The 18477-nt window shown below is 46.0% G+C and overlaps 1 protein-coding gene across 5 annotated transcripts in view; it reads left to right on the top strand.

Moving 5' to 3' along the window:
- The window catches only part of TBC1D32 (TBC1 domain family member 32), a 182806-nt gene that overhangs the window by 74872 nt on the left and 89457 nt on the right, over positions 1-18477 (top strand). For all 5 annotated transcript variants that reach the window (XM_061623722.1, XM_061623723.1, XM_061623720.1 and 2 more), the window contains exons 18-20: positions 1597-1679; positions 11977-12115; positions 12446-12533. In XM_061623722.1, coding sequence (XP_061479706.1) covers positions 1597-1679; positions 11977-12115; positions 12446-12533 — 310 coding nt within the window. The remainder of the gene's footprint in view (positions 1-1596; positions 1680-11976; positions 12116-12445; positions 12534-18477) is intronic.

Genomic DNA, 18477 nt, shown 5'->3' with positions numbered 1-18477 from the left:
TTTCACTTTGAACAGTCATGGCTTCTCCCAAAGAATCCTGGGAAGTGTAGTTAGTGAAGGGTGCTGAGAGTTGCTAGGAGACGCCCTGTTCCCCTCACAGACCTTCAATCAGAGTGGCTGACTGCTAAACCACTCTGGCCAGTGGGCCTCTGTCAGGGGGAGTCTCCTCTCAGCACCCTTCACAAACTACACTTCCCAGAATTCTCTGGGGGAAGGCATGACTGTCTCATGTGAAATCAAAGTCTGGTGTGAGTGTGGCCCCCTGATTAGGCAAGCCCAGCAGCTGTGAGGTTTTTAGAACACTGACAGTTGGTTCTTACTGAGCATGCTCTGCGTTATCATTGAGTTCAAGCCAAAATTTCTTAACTTAATTAAAAATCAGCCAGGCATTTTTTTAACTTTTAAACTGCAGAAGATGACGGTCAGAGTATGGGGCAAGGTCAGTAATAGGATTACAGGTACTCTGTGAACATGGCTGATTTTTAATGAATTTAAACAGATTATGAGAACTCGCAGAAAAAAGTCTAAAAGGGCTGTAGGGTTTATTTCTCTCTTTTTACACTTTGAACTCTCTGTTCTCTCTGACTGTTTTGTGTATTGCCATAAAAATTTACAGGGTTATTAAGCAAGCGTTTCTGAGTTCAGGACTATAAGTTTTGTAAGGTTTTGTTTTGAAATGAGTTTATGGGAAGCATCAGAATAGCATGGGGGTATTTTCAATTTAACATTGCAGAATGTGAAAAATCCATGCTGGCTATAGTATACAGCCACTCTCGTGGCTGTATAATTTGTTTGTTAATCTTCATTAGTCACAAAAAGTCCAGTCCTACATTCTTGCCTACAGTGGTTTTGGTTCCAAGAGTTACAGTAGAAACATTCAGTAAGTAACTTTGTGATGTCCATAGGCAGGCCTGGTGTCAGCACCCAGCAAGCATATAGATAGGAGCATTTGCTGGGGTCCACGTTCCCCAGTGGGGTCTATTGAGACTAACAGGTTACTGCCTGTTGGTCATGCTGCTGCAGCAACTAATCTCCCCCTTGCACACTTGCAAGCTAGCTTCCCTGGTGGCATCAGGATTTAATTATTAGATTATTAGTTTAAAGGGCAAAGGAGCCAAGCACCCATTTGGCACTCTGGCCCATTACAGTGTTGCTGTCACTGGGTAAACCCACTCATGAGCAGCTGCCCCATCTCTTCCCAGGGCATATGTAAACAGGCATACATGGTGCTGTAATGGTCCAGGGAACCAAGTTATCAACCCTCTCCTCTTGCAAACAAGTGGGCTTATCAGATGACAGTAATGACATTGTAATTATAGCACTCCTGCTGCCAGTGGCTAAACATGCCTGCTCATGTGTGAAGGAGAGGCCAAGGCTAACAGCTGCAGCAGTGTCACTGCTGGTTTCCCAAGTGATGGTAGGCACCCAGGGGTACTGTGGTCAGCCTACCTAGCCCCCTCCAACAATCTTCAGATATGTCTGCCTGTAAGATATCTCTAAGTCTTTATAAAATATCCTTACTGTACTGTGTTGTTAGTGATCAGAATTAAGATTTTGCTAGTTTCAATTTCTGTAATTTATTTTTCATTCTGACAGACTAGTTTGCTTTCAGAGAGAATTCCTACTCCTGTAGCGGGGGCAGACTGTTTATCATCAGTAAGTCAAGAATCACAGAGCTTGTAAGTACTCATTTGTGTTACCTGTACATAAATATGAGAAATGTATTCAGATCTACAAGCATGGGGAAGTATTCAACTAATGTGTACCGTAAGAACAAGGGTTACTGCTAGTGCAGTGGGACTTTACCTTCTCACCCTTAAGAACATAAGAAGAGCCTGCTGGATCAGGCCAGTGGTCCATCTAGTCCAGCATCCTGTTCTCACAGTGGCCAACCAGGTGCCTGGGGGAAGCCTGCAAGCAGGACTCGAGTGCAAGAACACTCTCCCCTCCTGAGGCTTCCGGCAACTGGTTTTCAGAAGCATGCTGCCTCTGACTAGGGTGGCAGAACACAGCCATCACGGCTAGTAGCCATTGATAGCCCTGTCCTCCATGAATTTGTCTCATCTTCTTTTAAAGCCATCCAAGCTGGTGGCCATTACTGCATCTTGTGGGAGCAAATTCCATAGTTTAACTGTGCGCTGAGTAAAGAAGTACTTCCTTTTGTCTGTCCTGAATCTTCCAACATTCAGCTTCTTTGAATGTCCACGAGTTCTAGTATTATGAGAGAGGGAGAAGAACTTTTCTCTATCCACTTTGTGAATGCCATGCAGATCTGATCCGGAGGGTTGGATGAATCCCTAGAACAGATGTAAGAGGTGCACAGGGGGAGGTGAGGGGGAAAGTCCTGTTGTGCAAGCAGTAATCCTGACATTGACAGAGCACTTCCTTAGTGTTATCTTGGGTACAAGCTAACATTTAAAAATATAGGATATCTTTCTTATAAAGGTGTGTTGTTAGCAGGGAGAGGGAACAACAAAATGGTGCATGGGCTAATAAAATGGTCTAGTGCCTTACACAAACTCTCAGCTTTCTCGTTTGCTCCCCTCCCTTTTCTTTGTCCATCTTCCTCACTCCCTGCTTTGTCTCTCATTTCTCCTTTTCGATTTTTCTGTTTCCTGTGTCACTTGTCTTTCCATTTCTCCATTTCTCAGTTACTGTTTCCATCCCTTCCCTCTCATTTGCTGTTCAGCTCTCCACCCAGTCAGTTGTCATTTCTGTCTTGATATTCCCTCCCTATTTCCTACCTTTTTACTCCTCCTGTTGGCTGCATTTGGTTCCACTTATTCCTCTCTCGTTCAAACTTTTGTGTCTGCCCACCCCGTTGTTTTGTTATATCATTCTCACTTTTCCCCAGGTAGCATGCCATCATGTGGGTTATAGTGTCATCTAGTGTCTGAAGGTAAGAATGTACTGAAGTCAAGATGTGGGCTACTCGTGCCCCTCCCACTCAAGTTTATTTTTGCCTTCGTCCGAGGCAGTGCTACCTGCGTGTAGTGAGAGTTTTTGTGGGATGACAAGTGTGCGTAAGGGAACAGGGACAAGAGAGAGAGTCTTTTTGTAGTTGGGGGATTGTGTGTCCTTTCGGATTTCCCTTTCCTACCTTGCCTCTCCCCTTCCTCGTTTCTTCCCCCCACCTCTTCACTAATCCTTCGTTTTAGTGGTTTGGGTTTCTTTCCCCCCCACTCTAAGGAGTTGGCAAGGGGTTGGTATTTCCCCCCTTTCTTTGGTTTTTCAGAGTTTTTCTTCCCTCCCCTTCGTTTTAGGGAGTTTGGTATTCCCCCCCATCTTGGCTTTCAGGGCTTGCGGCAGTGGCCCCGGGGGTCGGGGGGAAGGTGGTGCCTGCTATTGCAACCTCCAGGAGCTCACGGAGGTAGCTCCCCTTACCATCATCTTTTATTTCAGGGCTTGTGGCTGTGGCCGTGAGGAGCTGGGGGTGGTGGCTCCTGCTTTAGCGGCCGTTGGAAGCTCGTGGAGGTGGCTCCCTTACTCTTGCTCTTATTCGCCTCGGGGCTTGCAGCTGTGGTCCTGAAGGACCATACCAGAGCTCCCGGCTGCGGCTCCGATCAACTGTGTGTGTGTGGGAAGCACTTTAGAATGCACCTCCCTTCTTTGGCTCCAGTTGTTTGGCGGCGGCAGTGCCTGTTAATGCGGCTCATCTAGAGCTCATGGCTGCAGCTCAGTGGCGGCTCCTGCTTATTTCCCCCCTCTGTTTAAGGCTGTTCCTGTGCATTTCCTCCCTGTTTTAAGGTGGCCTGCTGCGCCTAGGTTTGCTAGGAGCTTGCAGCATTCTTGACAGCTGCCATTGTCTGCCATTTTGTTGCTCAGGTCCCACTTGTGGGTTTTTCCCGCCTTTGGTGCGTCTGCCATCTTGTTTTAAGTTTTCCCGCTCTTTTTTGTATGAACTTTTTAGCCTCTTTCGTTCCTGCTTTGTATCCCTCCCCCCTTGTATTTGGTACAGGCAATTACAGTTATACAGGGGGAGATATAGGGCACATATTGCCATATTAACAGTATCTCTATTTACAATATAAAGAGACTACCAGATAGCTAAGTGCACAGGAGCAATATTGCACCCCGCCTACCGTGTGCGTGTACCTGGGCTCTGATTTCATTAGACTTTGCCACTGGTAGTGCACTTGGGGCTGTACCACTCCTAACATCCGTGAGCGTGTACTGGTGCTCCTTATTCACACCACACCCCTCTTCCAGTGCGGGTGTTGACATCAGATACAGCACCCCTCACTCTTGTGCTTGTATAATATGGCTGATCAGGCACCAGACGCAGCCCAAACGCAAGTGGCAACACAGCAGTGCAAGGCCCCGTTGAACCTGATGTGGCTGGCGAAAGCCCTAGGCATGTTCATATTCACCATTCACATCGTACCGTGGGCTTGGCATCATACTTGTCCTCTCCACTGGGCCTTATTGCCATTTCAGTTGGACATTGCCAACTCCACGCATCAGGAAATCATCTAGCTCCCTCACTGCTTTCTTCCTTCTGCTGGTGGGCTACAACTTGGAATCTTGAAACAACTCTGAATCTTGAAAAGGGGACTCCATTCAGAGAGCTGAACTGTAATTATGACAGATGCCAGTCTGCTTGGCTGGGGGGGGCACTGCAACTCCTAATTTGTCTGCTTTCTCTGGTCTGTGTCGGAGGAGGGCCACAGCATCAACTGGCTGGAGTTAAGGGTGGCCCATCTGGCCGTCATTTTCAGCCAATGTTCCATCTGGAACACGTATTGATCCGGACAGACAACACATGTGAAATCGCATTTGAACCAGCAGGGAGGCACCAGGTCCCAAACGCTCCAGACGGAGGCCATCCTGGTCTTTGACTGGGCCGAGAGAGATCTGATGTCCTTGAGGGCAGAGCACCTCAGTGAGGCTCTAAACGTTACAGCAGACTGGCTCAGCAGACAAGTACTGCCTGGAGAATGGAAGCTACATCCGGCAGTGTTCGGTCTCCTTCAGTGCCGTTTCGGCAACCTGACAGTGGATCTGTTTGCATCGAGTCACAACTGCCAGCTTCCCCGGTACTTCTCGAGGTAACTAGAGACAAGAGCAGAGTCTGTAGATGCTGTTCTGACTCCTTGGCCAGACGGACTTCTGTAAGCCTTCCCTCCTATTCTGCTTCTGGGCAGAACATTGAGGAAGCATTGGCACAAATGGGGTCAATTGGTACTTCTAGTCCCTTACTGGCCTCGCTTGCTGTGGTTCTTGGACCTGTTTTCACTATCAATAACAGAGCCTTGGAGACTACCAATCAGGCCAGATCTTCTGTCGTAGGGACCGATCTGGCACCTGGATCCCAACTGGCTGAGTCTGAGCGGACACAGCTGATCCACACAGGTTTATCACAGGAGGTTATTGATACCATTCTGGCGTCCAGAAGGCCGTCGACAAATCACATCTACCAAAGTACATGGTCTGCTTTTGCCAGCTGGTGTACGTCCCGAGCCCTTTGACCTTCACAAGGCACTGTCCAACAAGTGTTACAGTTTCTGCATAGAGGTCTGAAGATGGGTCTGTAAGCCAACACCTTGTGTCGTCAGGCTTCCACCATATCATCTATTCTATCTGTTAACTCTTCCATGGGCTCACATCTGCTGATCAAATGTTTTTTTAAAGGGAGCTGCCTCCTTTTCTCTGGCAGTGTGTCATCATTTCCCCTCTTGGAGTTTGCAGAAGGTCCTGCAAGCCCTGCAACGACCTCCCTTTGAGCCCCTTCGGTCAGTACTGTTGTGACTGCTTTCCTTCAATGTGCTCTTCCTGGGGCTGTCACTTCGGCAAGAAGTCTCAGAGTTGGGGGCATTGTCATCAGTCTGCTATCACTGCATGTTTCTTAAGGACTCAGTTGTGTTACCCCCTGATCTGTCCTTTTGTCCTAAAGTAAGCTTTGTGTTCCACTGCAACCAGGATATTATGCTTCCATCATTCTGCCCTAATCCTGTTCATCCACTTGAGAAAACTTGGCACTCTTTAGATGTTTGCAGAGTCCTCAAGACTTACCTGTTCAGAACCCAGGACATAACGCTAACAGATTCCTTATTTGTATCCTTTTATCCAAGAACGCTGGGGAAAAGGGTTTCTAAATCTACCTTGTCATGTTGGTTGCGCTCCTGCATTGCCCTGGCCTATGAGTCGCTTAAGCTTCCAATGCCTCGCAACATTACTGTGCACTCGACTAGGTCAGCAGCTACTACGACGGCATTCGCAACCAATGCACCCCTTGCAGATATTTGTAGGGCAGCAGTATGGTCTACCCCAGACTCTTTTATTAAGCATTACAAGATAGACCGCTATGCCTCTGCTGATGCTTTGTTTGGGAGATGTGTTCTGCAACAGGTTGTTTCTCTTATGTAGGCAGTGGGTTGTCCCTCCCTATTGGGGCTGCTTTGGTACATCCCACGGGATAGCATGCTACCTGGGGAAAATGGAATGTTGGTCTCACCTGAAAGGTGGTTTTGCCAAGATGAAAGAGGTGTGAAAATTGGAGGGAGAAATATCAATAATTTAAGATATGCAGGCAATACCATACTACTAGCAGAAACCAGTAACGATTTGAAATGATTTGAAAGAGGAAAGCACAAAAGCAGGACTATAGCTGAATGTCAAGAAGACTAAAGTAATGACAACAGAAGATTTATGTAACTTTAAAGTTGGCAATGAGGACATTGAACTTGTCAAGGATTATCAATAACTTGGCACAGTCATTAACCAAAATGGAGACAATAGTCAAGAAATCAGAAGAAGGCTAGGACTGGGGAGGGCAGCTATGAGAGAACTAGAAAAGATCCTCAAATGCAAAGATGTATCACTGAACACCAAAGTCAGGATCATTCAGATCATGGTATTCCCAATCTCTATGTATGGATGTGAAAGCTGGACAGTGAAAAAAGTGGATAGGAGAAAAATCAACTCATTTGAAATGTGGTGTTGGAGGAGAGCTTTACGCATACCATGGACTGCGAAAAAGACAAATAATTGGGTGTTAGAACAAATTAAACCAGAACTATCACTAGAAACTAAAATGATGAAACTGAGGTTATCCTACTTTGGACACATAATGAGAAGACATGATTCATTAGAAAAGATAATAATGCTTGGAAAAACAGAAGGGAGTAGAAAAAGAGGAAGGCCTAACAAGAGATGGATTGATTCCATAAATGAAGCCCACAGACCTGAACTTACAAGATCTGAACAGGGTGGTTCATGATAGATGCTGTTCAAGGTCGCTGATTCATAGGGTCGCCATAAGTCATAGTCAACTTGAAGGCACATAATAATAACAGCAACAAGGGTTGCCATAAGTTGTAATTGACTTGAAGGCACATAATAGCAACAATATGAGAGCACTGGTCAGCGGTCTGATTACTTTTACAAGGCACTGTATATTAATAGAAGAAATTTGAGGTACAACAGCTGTCTCAAAACGGGGGAAAAGAAAATAGATATATTGTGCATATAAGTAGCTTGTGGATACCTGTATGTATGTTTATATAAGACACTTTATAGTTTTGAATTTCAGCATGGAGATGAAATTTGTAACCAAATTCAGGTGTAACTAGCCAGCATCCAGCAGCCTAGTTAAAAGTATCCCAATTGGAACAGTGGGCTATATACTTCATGTTCTGTAACAGTTTTTTTCAGTGAAAAATTCAATTATAGAGATAGGTACTTGGTATCTCTTAGGCTGAGGGTCACCAACCTGGCACCCAGGGGTGCCATTGCCTATGTGAAGGCCTTCACTGGTGCTCCCAGGAAAACGCTCTGAACTTTCATTTAAACTATAAGTCCCTAGTCCTCCTAGTTATGAATCAAAATGTGCAGATACCCATCTAACCAGTTTCTGTGAAATGAGTCATAGTGGCTGCTCTTGCCTGTCAGTGTTTTTAGCCGATGAGTGGAGTCAAAGCTGTTATTGATAAGTGAGTTGCTTGGACCACTAGGCAATAGGAATTCCTGAAGTTCCAAGGGGCTTCTGTCTCCCCCTTCGTTTTAGTGCACTTTTCCTGCTTCTGTTTGGTTTTCTAGCTCTTCTTGGATTCTGCATTGTTTGTCCTTCCCATTTACCTAGCAACCAGGATGCATCTTTCCGGTGGTGGGTTTTCTGAGATGGGGTACTCCCTAGAAGTTATTTACTATAGATACTACCACATGATAAGTGTGGGTGGATGTTAAAGAATCTCCTCTTCAAATGGCAAAAGCAAACTGTGAAAACTTTGCAAAGGCGCTTAGCTATTTCTCCTGTTATGCAGGAGCTTATGGCCAGGCACTCAATAAGAATTCACTGTATAGTTAACTTTCAGTGCAACGGTGTACATCTTTGCCTCAGAAGTAAGTCATTTTGTCTTTAATGGATCTTACTCCCAGGTAAGTGGGTACAAGATGGTAGCCTAGACTTTGGTTAAGGAGTGGCATTGTGGAAAATAGGGTTCTTATGCCTTTAAGTGCTGCATCTCCACAATCAGGACCAGCAGGTCATAGCTGACTTCCTGTGATAAACAAGTGGTTGATAGGTGGGGTGGGGGAAACAGCAATGACTGCACTCACTCTGATTTTGTGTTATGGCATGTCTCCCATGGCAGACATCTTGTGTTATACCACATCCCCATGGCAGACATTTTGTGACTGGTGCCGTCAGCACTCTCAAAATGTGAAATGTGCTCCATGGTCTGAAAAGATTATCGACCCCTAATTCATTGGTTTTGTTGCTATAGTGGAATTACAGGGGTGGTGGTGAACAAACAAAATTTAGGTTACCGTATATTCCGGCGTATAAGACGACTGGGCGTATAAGACGACCCCCCAACTTTTGAGAAGATTTTCCTGGGTTAAAAAGTCATCTTATACGCCGGAATAACAGCCCCCCAACCACAGCCACAACTCTTCAACCCGCTTGCCCCCATAGCAACCCGCCCCCAGCCGCAAGAAAGACCCTGATCCCCATTTAAAAAGCCAGCGTCCCTCTCCCCTTTCTTCCCTGCGTGGCCAGCGCCCCCTCGCCCCATAGCCCGCACCGACCTTTGCCCACCAAGAAGTGGACGTCGCTGAGCACCTCGTTCTTGAAGAGGAAGGCGAAGAGCTCCTGCACCGTCGGCTTCATTGCCTGCCAGTTGTAGGCCGGCTCCCGCGGCGTCAGGAGGCCGGAGGCGGAGGCAGCAGGCACCGAGGAGGAGGCCGCAGGGGCAGCTGTCGGCAGCGGGTTCCCGCCTCCGCCGCCTCCCGCTGCTGCTGCTGCTGCCGCCGCCCGGTGGTTGTGCGTCAGCGGAGGTGCCGGCGCGGCCTGCGGCGGCGAGAGCAGCAAAAGCGGCCCGCCGTTGGCCGCCCGAGAAGGAGCAGCCGCCGCCACCGCAGCTCCGTCGCTCGCCTGAGCAGCCGTGGGCGGAGGAGCAGCAGCAGCGGCGGGAGGCGGCGCAGGCGAGGCTGCCACGGAGGAGAAGGACGCGGGGAGGCTGCTGCTGCTGCTGCTCCCCACCCCGGCCGCCATTTTGCGGCGGAGGAGGCCGCGCAGGAGATGGCGGGGACGGAGGAGCAATGGGGATTCCCCTCAGGGGAGGGGACGCCGGGCCAGGCTGCAAGCAGGAGAAATACTATATTCCGGCGTATAAGACGACACCCGGCGTATAAGACGACCCCCGACTTTTGTGAAGATTTTCCTGGGTTAAAAAGTCGTTTTATACGCCGGAATATACGGTAATTCCTCTTTGCTGTATAGTAGATCCAGAACGCTTTATAGCTGTGTACTTGGTAGAAATTAATTTCCATAGTGTACGATATGTTAACTGATTTTCTCTTTGTTTTTTTAATCATTAAAAAATGTACACTGCTGATGTATTATTTATTTATTCAATTTGTATCCCGCCCTTCCTCCCAGCAGGAGTCCAAGGCGGCAAACAAAGCACTAAAACACTCTAAAACATCATAAAAACAGATGTAATGCTTGTTTCTTGCAAACTATGATTTGCTAATTTGAATCCAGCCTTGGGAACAGGCATTCCAACTCCTTTCCCTCTGTTTCAGCACAGATCTCCCCTGTTCTGTTCATCTGTACAAATGCTAACCGCAGGTAGTGTTAACCAGACTTCCCATTTTTACTATTTGCAAAAATCAGATTAACAAGGAACCTGGTTAACATTAACTAGGGTTAGAATTAGAACAGATTTAATACTTGGTCTGCCTTCTCCCACAGACTTCTATAAGCCAAGGTCATCTTCAGGGGCCCTTCTTAATGTGCTTCTACAATTTGAGATTAGGGATGTGACTTCTATGATTTTAATGTTCTATTGTTTCTATTGTCTTGCACATTTTTTTGTTTAATTCTTTTGCATGATTTGTAATACTTAAGGATAAATGATCCATTTTAAAATGTAAGTGGCCATGATTTACATGATTCCAAGTAAAACATAACAAACTCCTTTGTAGCTCCTTCACACAAGTGAACAAACAAGCTGTGTGAGACCCAGTGTGGTGTAGTGGTTAGAGTGTTGAACTAGGACCTAGGAGACCGGGGTTCAAATCCCCACTCGGTCATGAAGCTCAGAAGGTGAGCTTGGGGCAGACAATGTCTCTGAGTCTAGCCTACCTCACAGTGTTGTTGTGAGGATAAAATCGGGAGGGGGAGAACCATGTTGGTACATCACCTTGAGCACCTTGAAGAAAAGGTGGGATATAAATGTAGTAGTAGTAGTAGTAGTAGTAATATAGTAATAGTAATAAAGAGGATAATGATGCCAGGAAGCCGCAGTTAAACACAGCTTCATGTTACATCTGAAACAAGAAGTATGGTTAATCATAGTTTCCAGGTTGAAAGTAATGCAAAATTATGGTTAATTTCCATGGCTCATTAATGGCTTGTTTCCGTAAAAGGAGGAACAAAATGGGACCAAAGGGACTTTCACATAGGTTACTCTGCCGAGATTTGATCACCTGAATGCAGCCAATAAATGGCATTATATTGTGATTGAGGCCAACAAGTGAAAGAAAGAAAAAATGGAAGGGAGTTTGTATTCCTGAGACTGCCAGATTTGCAGACCTTAGCAGATTTGCAGCAAGTTAGTATTATGTTGGCATTGGCCCTTAGAATACAATTCTATGCAGGCTTAGAAGCGAATCCTGTTGAACCTCCTAAGACATACTCAGAAGTATGTATGTGTATGATCTAGGCTGCAATCCAACATACACTTATCTGGGAGTAAGTCCCATTGAACCCAATGGAGCTTACTTCTGAGAAGACATGAATTAGATTGCACCCCAAGAAAGCAACTCTAAAAACTAGTGATTGAGTACTGTAACCATAGTTAGTGATTTCCTATTGTCAGTAACAGAATAGGTGCAATTTATGGATTCTTGACTGCCTTAGGAAGGATTGCCTGTGCCTGAGAATAATCTGCTTGTATGTGCAATTCACTCAGTAAGTGTTACCACCGTTATGCTTTGCTACCTTCCTGCCTATATTCTGTATATCTTTTTGTCAGATAGCAGAAACATTAAGCAAATAATCGATAGAGTTATAGAGTTAAACTCTTGCTTTGTCTCTCTTGCATAGGGGGAAAGAGTATGATTTTTAAGAGTTTGTCATTCTTTCTCCATTTCAGCATGAATACATGAAGTACTTTGTGGCCTGTGTGTCTAGAATGGTTAACAGCCAAATCTATTAGATCCAAGAGAGGGACTTTAGACTTTGGGGGGTAAACAGCTGAAATGGAGGTAGAATAAGCATAGATATATAGCTGCTTTCTTAAATAAATTAATTGCATCCAGATGGTAGATTGGACAGTGCAAGCAACATTGAATGGAAACACTTTTTTAACAATTTATATCCTGTTAGAGCGATGCATGTCTTTGGTATGCCAAAGGTGTCTTTTATCTAAAGCATTACTTAAAGAATGCTTTCATTCATTGATGGAGAGGTTGCTTGAGGTGTTTTTTTTTGTACTCTTCATTTGGTTTTTATCTGTTTGCTTTTTTCAGTGTTGTAATGGAAGAGACATTGTTGGATGATTTGCTAAATTTTGCTGCCACACCTAAAGGGCTTTTGTTACTACAGAATACAGGAACCATCAATGAATGTGTGATCTTCATGTTCAACAGATTCACAAAAAACTTCCATGTAGGTATAATCATCACCATTATCATAATTGGAATATAAACTCATGAAACAATGTTTTCTCTACTTGCTTTGCCTGAACAATCTTTATTGCCTATGCCATAATCTTTCTCTGTCAGAGCTGTATAATAGCATTAGAATGTTAGTTATGGAATGTTAGTTAGTGATACATTTGATTATAGAGTTAATTGGTCATTCCTCAAAACAAACAAGATATGAATATAAAGACCACCATTATTATTATCTTGTGTAAGCCATGCTCTTCCTGTACAGATGATATACATATGTTTGAGACCTTGAAACTTGTGGTTGGTTTTAATTTGTGTGTTCCAGGTCAGTGGATTTGAAAAATTTGGCTATGGAGTAATTGTTTCACAAGTGGCAGCGACAGCTTCAGGTGCTGCAGCTCTGCAAAGTTCAGGTAACTTTTTGTTTGTCAATGCATCTTAGCGTAAATGATCATAAATAAAACTTGGTGATTAAAACTTCAATCCTAACCCCAATTACCTGGGAGTAAGCCCCACTGAATTCAATAGGACTGACTTTTGAGTAGACATAGTTGTACTAATAGTTTTGTCTTTTCTCTGTACTAGAGCACCTGCAAATGTTTTTATTTCATGTTTGTTTGTGTCATTGTTCTTTCTTTGTTTCTATATTACTATTTGGGGCCATTCAGATAGAATGTCAAACCATAGTTTGGTGTTACATATCTGGGAGTCAGGCCTGCACTTTTTCTTCTCCTTCCTGCTTGCCCCCCTTTGTAAATGCCTTCTTCCTTTTCTGGTCTTGACAAAGGACAAGCCATGGTTTGCCTCAAACCAGGAAATGAAGGAGACACATTCCACAAGGGAAGGAGGGAGAGGAGCACACAGGCTCAAGGGTCCTGCCAGGCTCATAAATGTAATGTCAAATCATAGTCTGAACTACTTTGTTGTGTATTTCTAGCATATACAATTTTGCAATGAGAGAGAACAGACTACAAGACATAATTCATAGGATGTATGTGTTATGTAATTGATTACACAGTTGGGTACAATGTCAATGTCTTACGTGTATGGAGAAGGAAATGTGATGGCTTCCCATATGAGTATTAGAGAATCCTCCCTGCCTTTGCCAAGGTGTTGTTGTGTGTTTATGTTGCTGTTTTGCTAGTCCTTCTTAGAGAACAGAAGCCCTCTAACCTTGCAGCATCCAGTAATCAGCTCCTTTTTAGGGCTCCATTTCAGATTGTTTGCAACAAATAAGACCTGAAGAGAAGCAAGCTGCAGAATGTACCAAAGTTGGATACTAGAGGACCTCTGTTCCCTGCAAGAACCTGGGTATAACAGCACTATGTTTTATCAGTTTTCCAGGAGAAGGTTCTAATATATTCCTACAGAATACATTGCATGCATCTCATTCCACATACAGAGGGTGCAAGATTATACCAATCATATTTTATTATTTCTTAAAGTGTTATTAGCCATCTTGGAGACTTACATATTTCTTTTAAATTTATGTTAAGGAAGAAGCTTTAAGTGTATAACATTTCTCTCTGTTAGTCTTGGGCACTATGGGAAAATTAAAATCTCTTTAATGAGGTACTGTCAGGCCCAGGATGAGACTCAGGAACCAGACCAGGGGTTGTAAGTAATTCAGTTTTTATTAGAGTAATGTCCAAACAAAGACTGCGTCTTCTCATGAAGCAGTACAGAAATACAGGTCCTGCGGCATTGAGAGAAAGTTGACAGAGCAAGGAGCTGCTTCCCGCTTGTTCTTTAAGAAGGGGCCAAACGGGCGCGCAACCTTTCGCTCCTCCTTAACTGCCCCTCAGGTACTACCCGCCTTCCCCCCCTTCTCTCTTGTCTTTTCAGATGTCTTCGTGTGCGCGGCGAAGGGGGAAGCATCGGCCCCTCCTCTTCTGAAGTTTCCGATTCCAGTATGGGGGATAGGGGGGGCTGATGGTAAACTGCCTCGCGGCTTTTCTGCCTTGGGCAGCCCTCCCTCTTCTCCCTCCTGTTCTGAGCCTCGGAGAAGGGGAGGCATGGGAATGTCCAGGGACGATTCTGAAACTCCAAAGCTCTCAGGCTCTCTGTTGCTAAGCAACCCTATCTCTGGCATTTCCTCTGCTTCGTCTTCGCTCCACTTGGGCGAAGTTGCTCCCCCTCCTCCCTGCCATCCGTCTGAATCCCCTTCTTCCAACCCCCCGGGACCCCAACTCTGCCTCCCGACATCATCCCCTCTCCCAGGCTGCCCCCCCCTTTTGCTGACTTGGGGCGGTGGGGAAAAAGTTGATGGAAAAGTTTTACCAAGTCTGGAGCATGCACGTCAGCTGCATCTTCCCATGATCTATCAGCCGGGCCATAGCCTTTCCAGTGAATCAAGTACTGCAACTTGCGGCGTCTTATTCTGGAGTCTAGGATTTCCCCAACTTCAAACTCAATTTGCTCATTTACCAGGAGCGGAGCTCCGGGAGGCTCCTCCGGCCGTAACTCACTGGGAGGGGCGGCTTTTGTTAACAGGGATCAATGAAACACAGGATGTATTTTAAACGTGTCAGGTAGCTTCAGTCGGTACGCCACGGGATTAATTTGAGTTTCTATTTCAAAAGGACCCACCCTCTTGTCTTGTAATTTTCTACATTTACCTGGCATTTGGAGGAAGCGGGTGGACAGCCAGACCCGATCTCCCGGCTGCAGGGGGGCGGCCTCCTTCTTGTGCAGGTCAGCAACTTGCTTGTACTCTGTTTTGGCTTCGTTTAACTGTTTTTTCAACGTCTGTTGCGCCGCCTGCAATTCCCTAAGAAAGTTCTCTGCCGCCGGTACCAGCATCCCCTCTGAGCTGCTTGGAAAGACTTTAGGATGGAATCCATAATTAGCGAAAAACGGGGTTTGTTGAGTGCTGGAATGCAGGGAGTTGTTGTAGGCAAACTCTGCAAAATGCAAATATGATACCCAATCAGTCTGTTGATAGGACACATAACTACATAAATATCTTTCCAAAATGGCGTTCAAGCGTTCCGTCTGGCCGTCTGTCTGGGGGTGATGGGCGGAGGAGAGTTTTAACTCCGTCTGCAGCTGTTTCCACATGGCTCTCCAAAATTTGGCTGTGAACTGAGTTCCTCGGTCCGAGACTACACTGTTTGGCAACCCATGCAGCCGGTAGACTTCTTTGATGAATAACTTGGCCGTTTCTTTAGCCTCTAAGGCCCCTGCACAAGGAAGAAAATGCGCCATTTTGGTGAGTAAATCTACCACTACTAGAATGGCTGTCATTCCTTGGGACTTGGGTAAATCAGTTATAAAATCCATGGAGAGGTCCTTCCAGGGTTCGTGTGGGACAGGTAACGGTTGTAACAGTCCTGCTGGTTTTCCTGTTTGTGTTTTTGTCCGCATACAGACAGAGCAGGACTTTACATAGTTTTCAATATCCCAACGCATTTTAGGCCACCAAAAGTCCTTGGCCACGTTCTGAATGGTTTTGTAAATCCCAAAGTGACGGAATCATGGCACTGGCGTAGGATTCTGAGCCTTAATTCCCCTTCTGGCACATATCTGGCTGTTTTGAACCATAACAGTCCATCCCTCCAGTGGAAAGTTACTTCTGAGTCTTGATCTTGTCCCGTCTCCTGCCTATATCTTAGCATGTCTACATCTTCTTGTTGTGCCTTTTTGAGTTCCTCTTCCCATGAAGGCTGACACGATCCCAACGTTAATTTCTCTGGCGGGATCACGTACTGAGGCTGGTCATCTGATTCACTTTCTTTGAATTGTGGCTGTCTGGATAAGGCGTCTGCTCTCTGGTTTTTGGCTTGGGCATGATAAATAATCTTGAAGTTGAATCTAGTGAAGAACTGGGGCCATCTTATCTGTTTCTGGTTCAACTTTCTGGCTGTTTGGAGGCTTTCAAGATTCTTGTGGTCGGAGCGCACTTCAATTCGATGAGAGGCCCCCTCTAGGTATTGTCTCCAGTTCTCAAAAGAATCCTTGATGGCCAGCAGCTCCTTCTCCCAAACTGTGTAGTTCTTCTCTGCAGGCTTTAACTTCCGAGAGAAGTACGCACAGGGGTGCAGCTCCTTCCCTTCTTGGTCTAATTGTAGCAGGACCCCCCCGATGGCAAAATCTGAAGCATCTGCTTCCACTACGAAAGGGCAGTTCGGATCAGCAAAGCGCAGAATGGGCTCAGTAGCAAACCTTCTCTTCAGCTCCCCAAAGGCCTCGGTGGCGTTCTCTGTCCATTGAAACTTCTTCTTCCCCCTTAAACAGTCAGTCAGAGGAGCTGTTAATTTGGAAAACCCTGGAATGAACTTTCTGTAATAGTTGGCAAACCCTAGAAATCGTTGTACATCCTTTTTGGTAACAGGCAGGCCCCAGTCCAATATACAACTTACTTTCCCTGGGTCCATCTCCACTCCTTCCGCTGAGATTCGGTACCCAAGGAAGTCCAAAGACTGGAGGTCAAATCCACATTTCTCTAACTTGGCATACAAGTGATTCTCTCTCAGTCTCTTCAGCACCGTTTTCACATGCTGATCATGGTCTTCCTGGTTCTTTGAGAACACCAGGATATCATCTAAGTAACAGATTACATACGTGTCCAACAGGTCTCTAAACACGTCGTTCATGAACTTTTGAAAAACTCCTGGACTTCCACAAAGCCCGAACGGCATGACCAGGTACTCAAACTGACCATAAGCGGTCAAGAATCCCGTTTTCCATTCATCCCCCTCCTTCATTCTGATCAGATTGTACGCTCCCCTCAAATCCAGCTTCGTGAAGACTTTTGCGGAGCGCAGTCGGTCTAACAGCTCTGAGATCAGGGGCAGCGGGTAGCTGTTAGGGATGGTGATCTGGTTCAATGCGCGATAGTCGTTACAAGGTCTGAGTTCCCCCCCCTTCTTTTTCACAAACAATAGTGGCGCTCCAAAAGGGGACTGTGAGGGACATAAGAATCCTCGCCTCAGGTTTTTATCCAGAAATTCCTTCAGGGCCTCCCTCTCAGTCTCTGTGAGCGAGTAAATTTTCCCCGATGGGATGCTGGCTCCTGGCGGTGGGGGGGTAGAGTCTCTGCCTCTTTTTCATCAAATACATCTTTGAATTCCTCATACTTCAACGGCAGGGTCACTTGCTCGCTCTCCTGCGCTGCCGCCGCCAAGATGTTCTTGATTCCTTCGGGTTGACAGTTCTCCTGACAATACTGTGAGGTGAACCACACCACCGCCTCCTTCCAACTTATATTGGGTTCATGCTTTGCTAGCCAGGGCATTCCCAGAATCACCTCAAAGTTTGAGAGATCTGACACGTATAGCGAAATGAACTCTTCATGCCCAGGGATTTGAAGTTTCACTTCCTCCGTGGCTTGTGTCACCCCTCCTGACTTCAGGGGTCTCCCATCGATGGTCTCCACAGCTAGGGGAGCGTCCAGTTTCCATCGGGAAATTCCATGACGCTTGGCTAGCTTTGCATCAATAAAATTTGTGGAGGCTCCACTGTCAGTCAAGGCAGTAGAATTAAACACGACTCCTCTGGAAGTTGTAATCCGAATAGGTAAGACCAACACCCCTTTTGAGGGAGGTTGGATCGTTGGAGGGCCTTTATACAACGCGGCCCCCAGTCCACCGGCCTGCACGTGGATTGGGTGTTCTAGTTTCCCGACGGCTCGGCTTTCCCCCCTTTCAGTCCACAGTCTCTGGCCACATGGCCTGGTCTTGAACAATAAAAGCATAAACGTTCTTGACGTCGTCTTTCCTTTTCTTCTTCTGACAATCTTGGCCTAGCCCCTCCTTGTCCCTCAGTTGCATTACCTGCCATCCCTGCAGTGGAAAAGGCCTTGCTGCGGGATGCCGAGGCTGAGTATCTCGGACCCTCCTGCTTCTTTTCCAGGCGTCTTCCTTCCATCCGGTGATCTATCTGTAGGCATAGCCGGATTAGCCCTGGCAGGTCGGTGGGAGGGGTGGTCCTGGCCAGCTCATCCAGGATTTCAGCATTTAATCCACTCTGGTACATAAACATCAAAGCGGCATCATTATAACCCGTTTCCTGGGACAAAATTTTAAAAGCGTTAGTGTACTCGGAAACAGTCCCTTTAGCTTGCTTCAGAGCGCCTAGCTGCCGCACTACTGTTTCAGCTCTTTGCAGGTCTTGAAACATCTCGGTCATCTCCTGTATAAATCCTCTGTATCTTCTTAAGACAGTATCCTTTCTCACCAGATATGGAGTCACCCATTTTGCAGCTTCTCCCTCCAGAAGGCTAATCACGAAGGCGACTTTAGCCCCATCGTCTGGAAATTCTGTGTGCCTGACATCCAGATATAATTCACATTGAGCCACGAAAGTTGCCAACTGATCACTCTGTCCCGCATGTTTTGGGGGCAATCCAATGGGAAC

This window comes from Rhineura floridana, chromosome 4 (genome assembly GCF_030035675.1).
Source record: "Rhineura floridana isolate rRhiFlo1 chromosome 4, rRhiFlo1.hap2, whole genome shotgun sequence".
NCBI lineage: Eukaryota > Metazoa > Chordata > Lepidosauria > Squamata > Rhineuridae > Rhineura > Rhineura floridana.
This window is presented reverse-complemented; position numbering and strand designations above follow the sequence as displayed.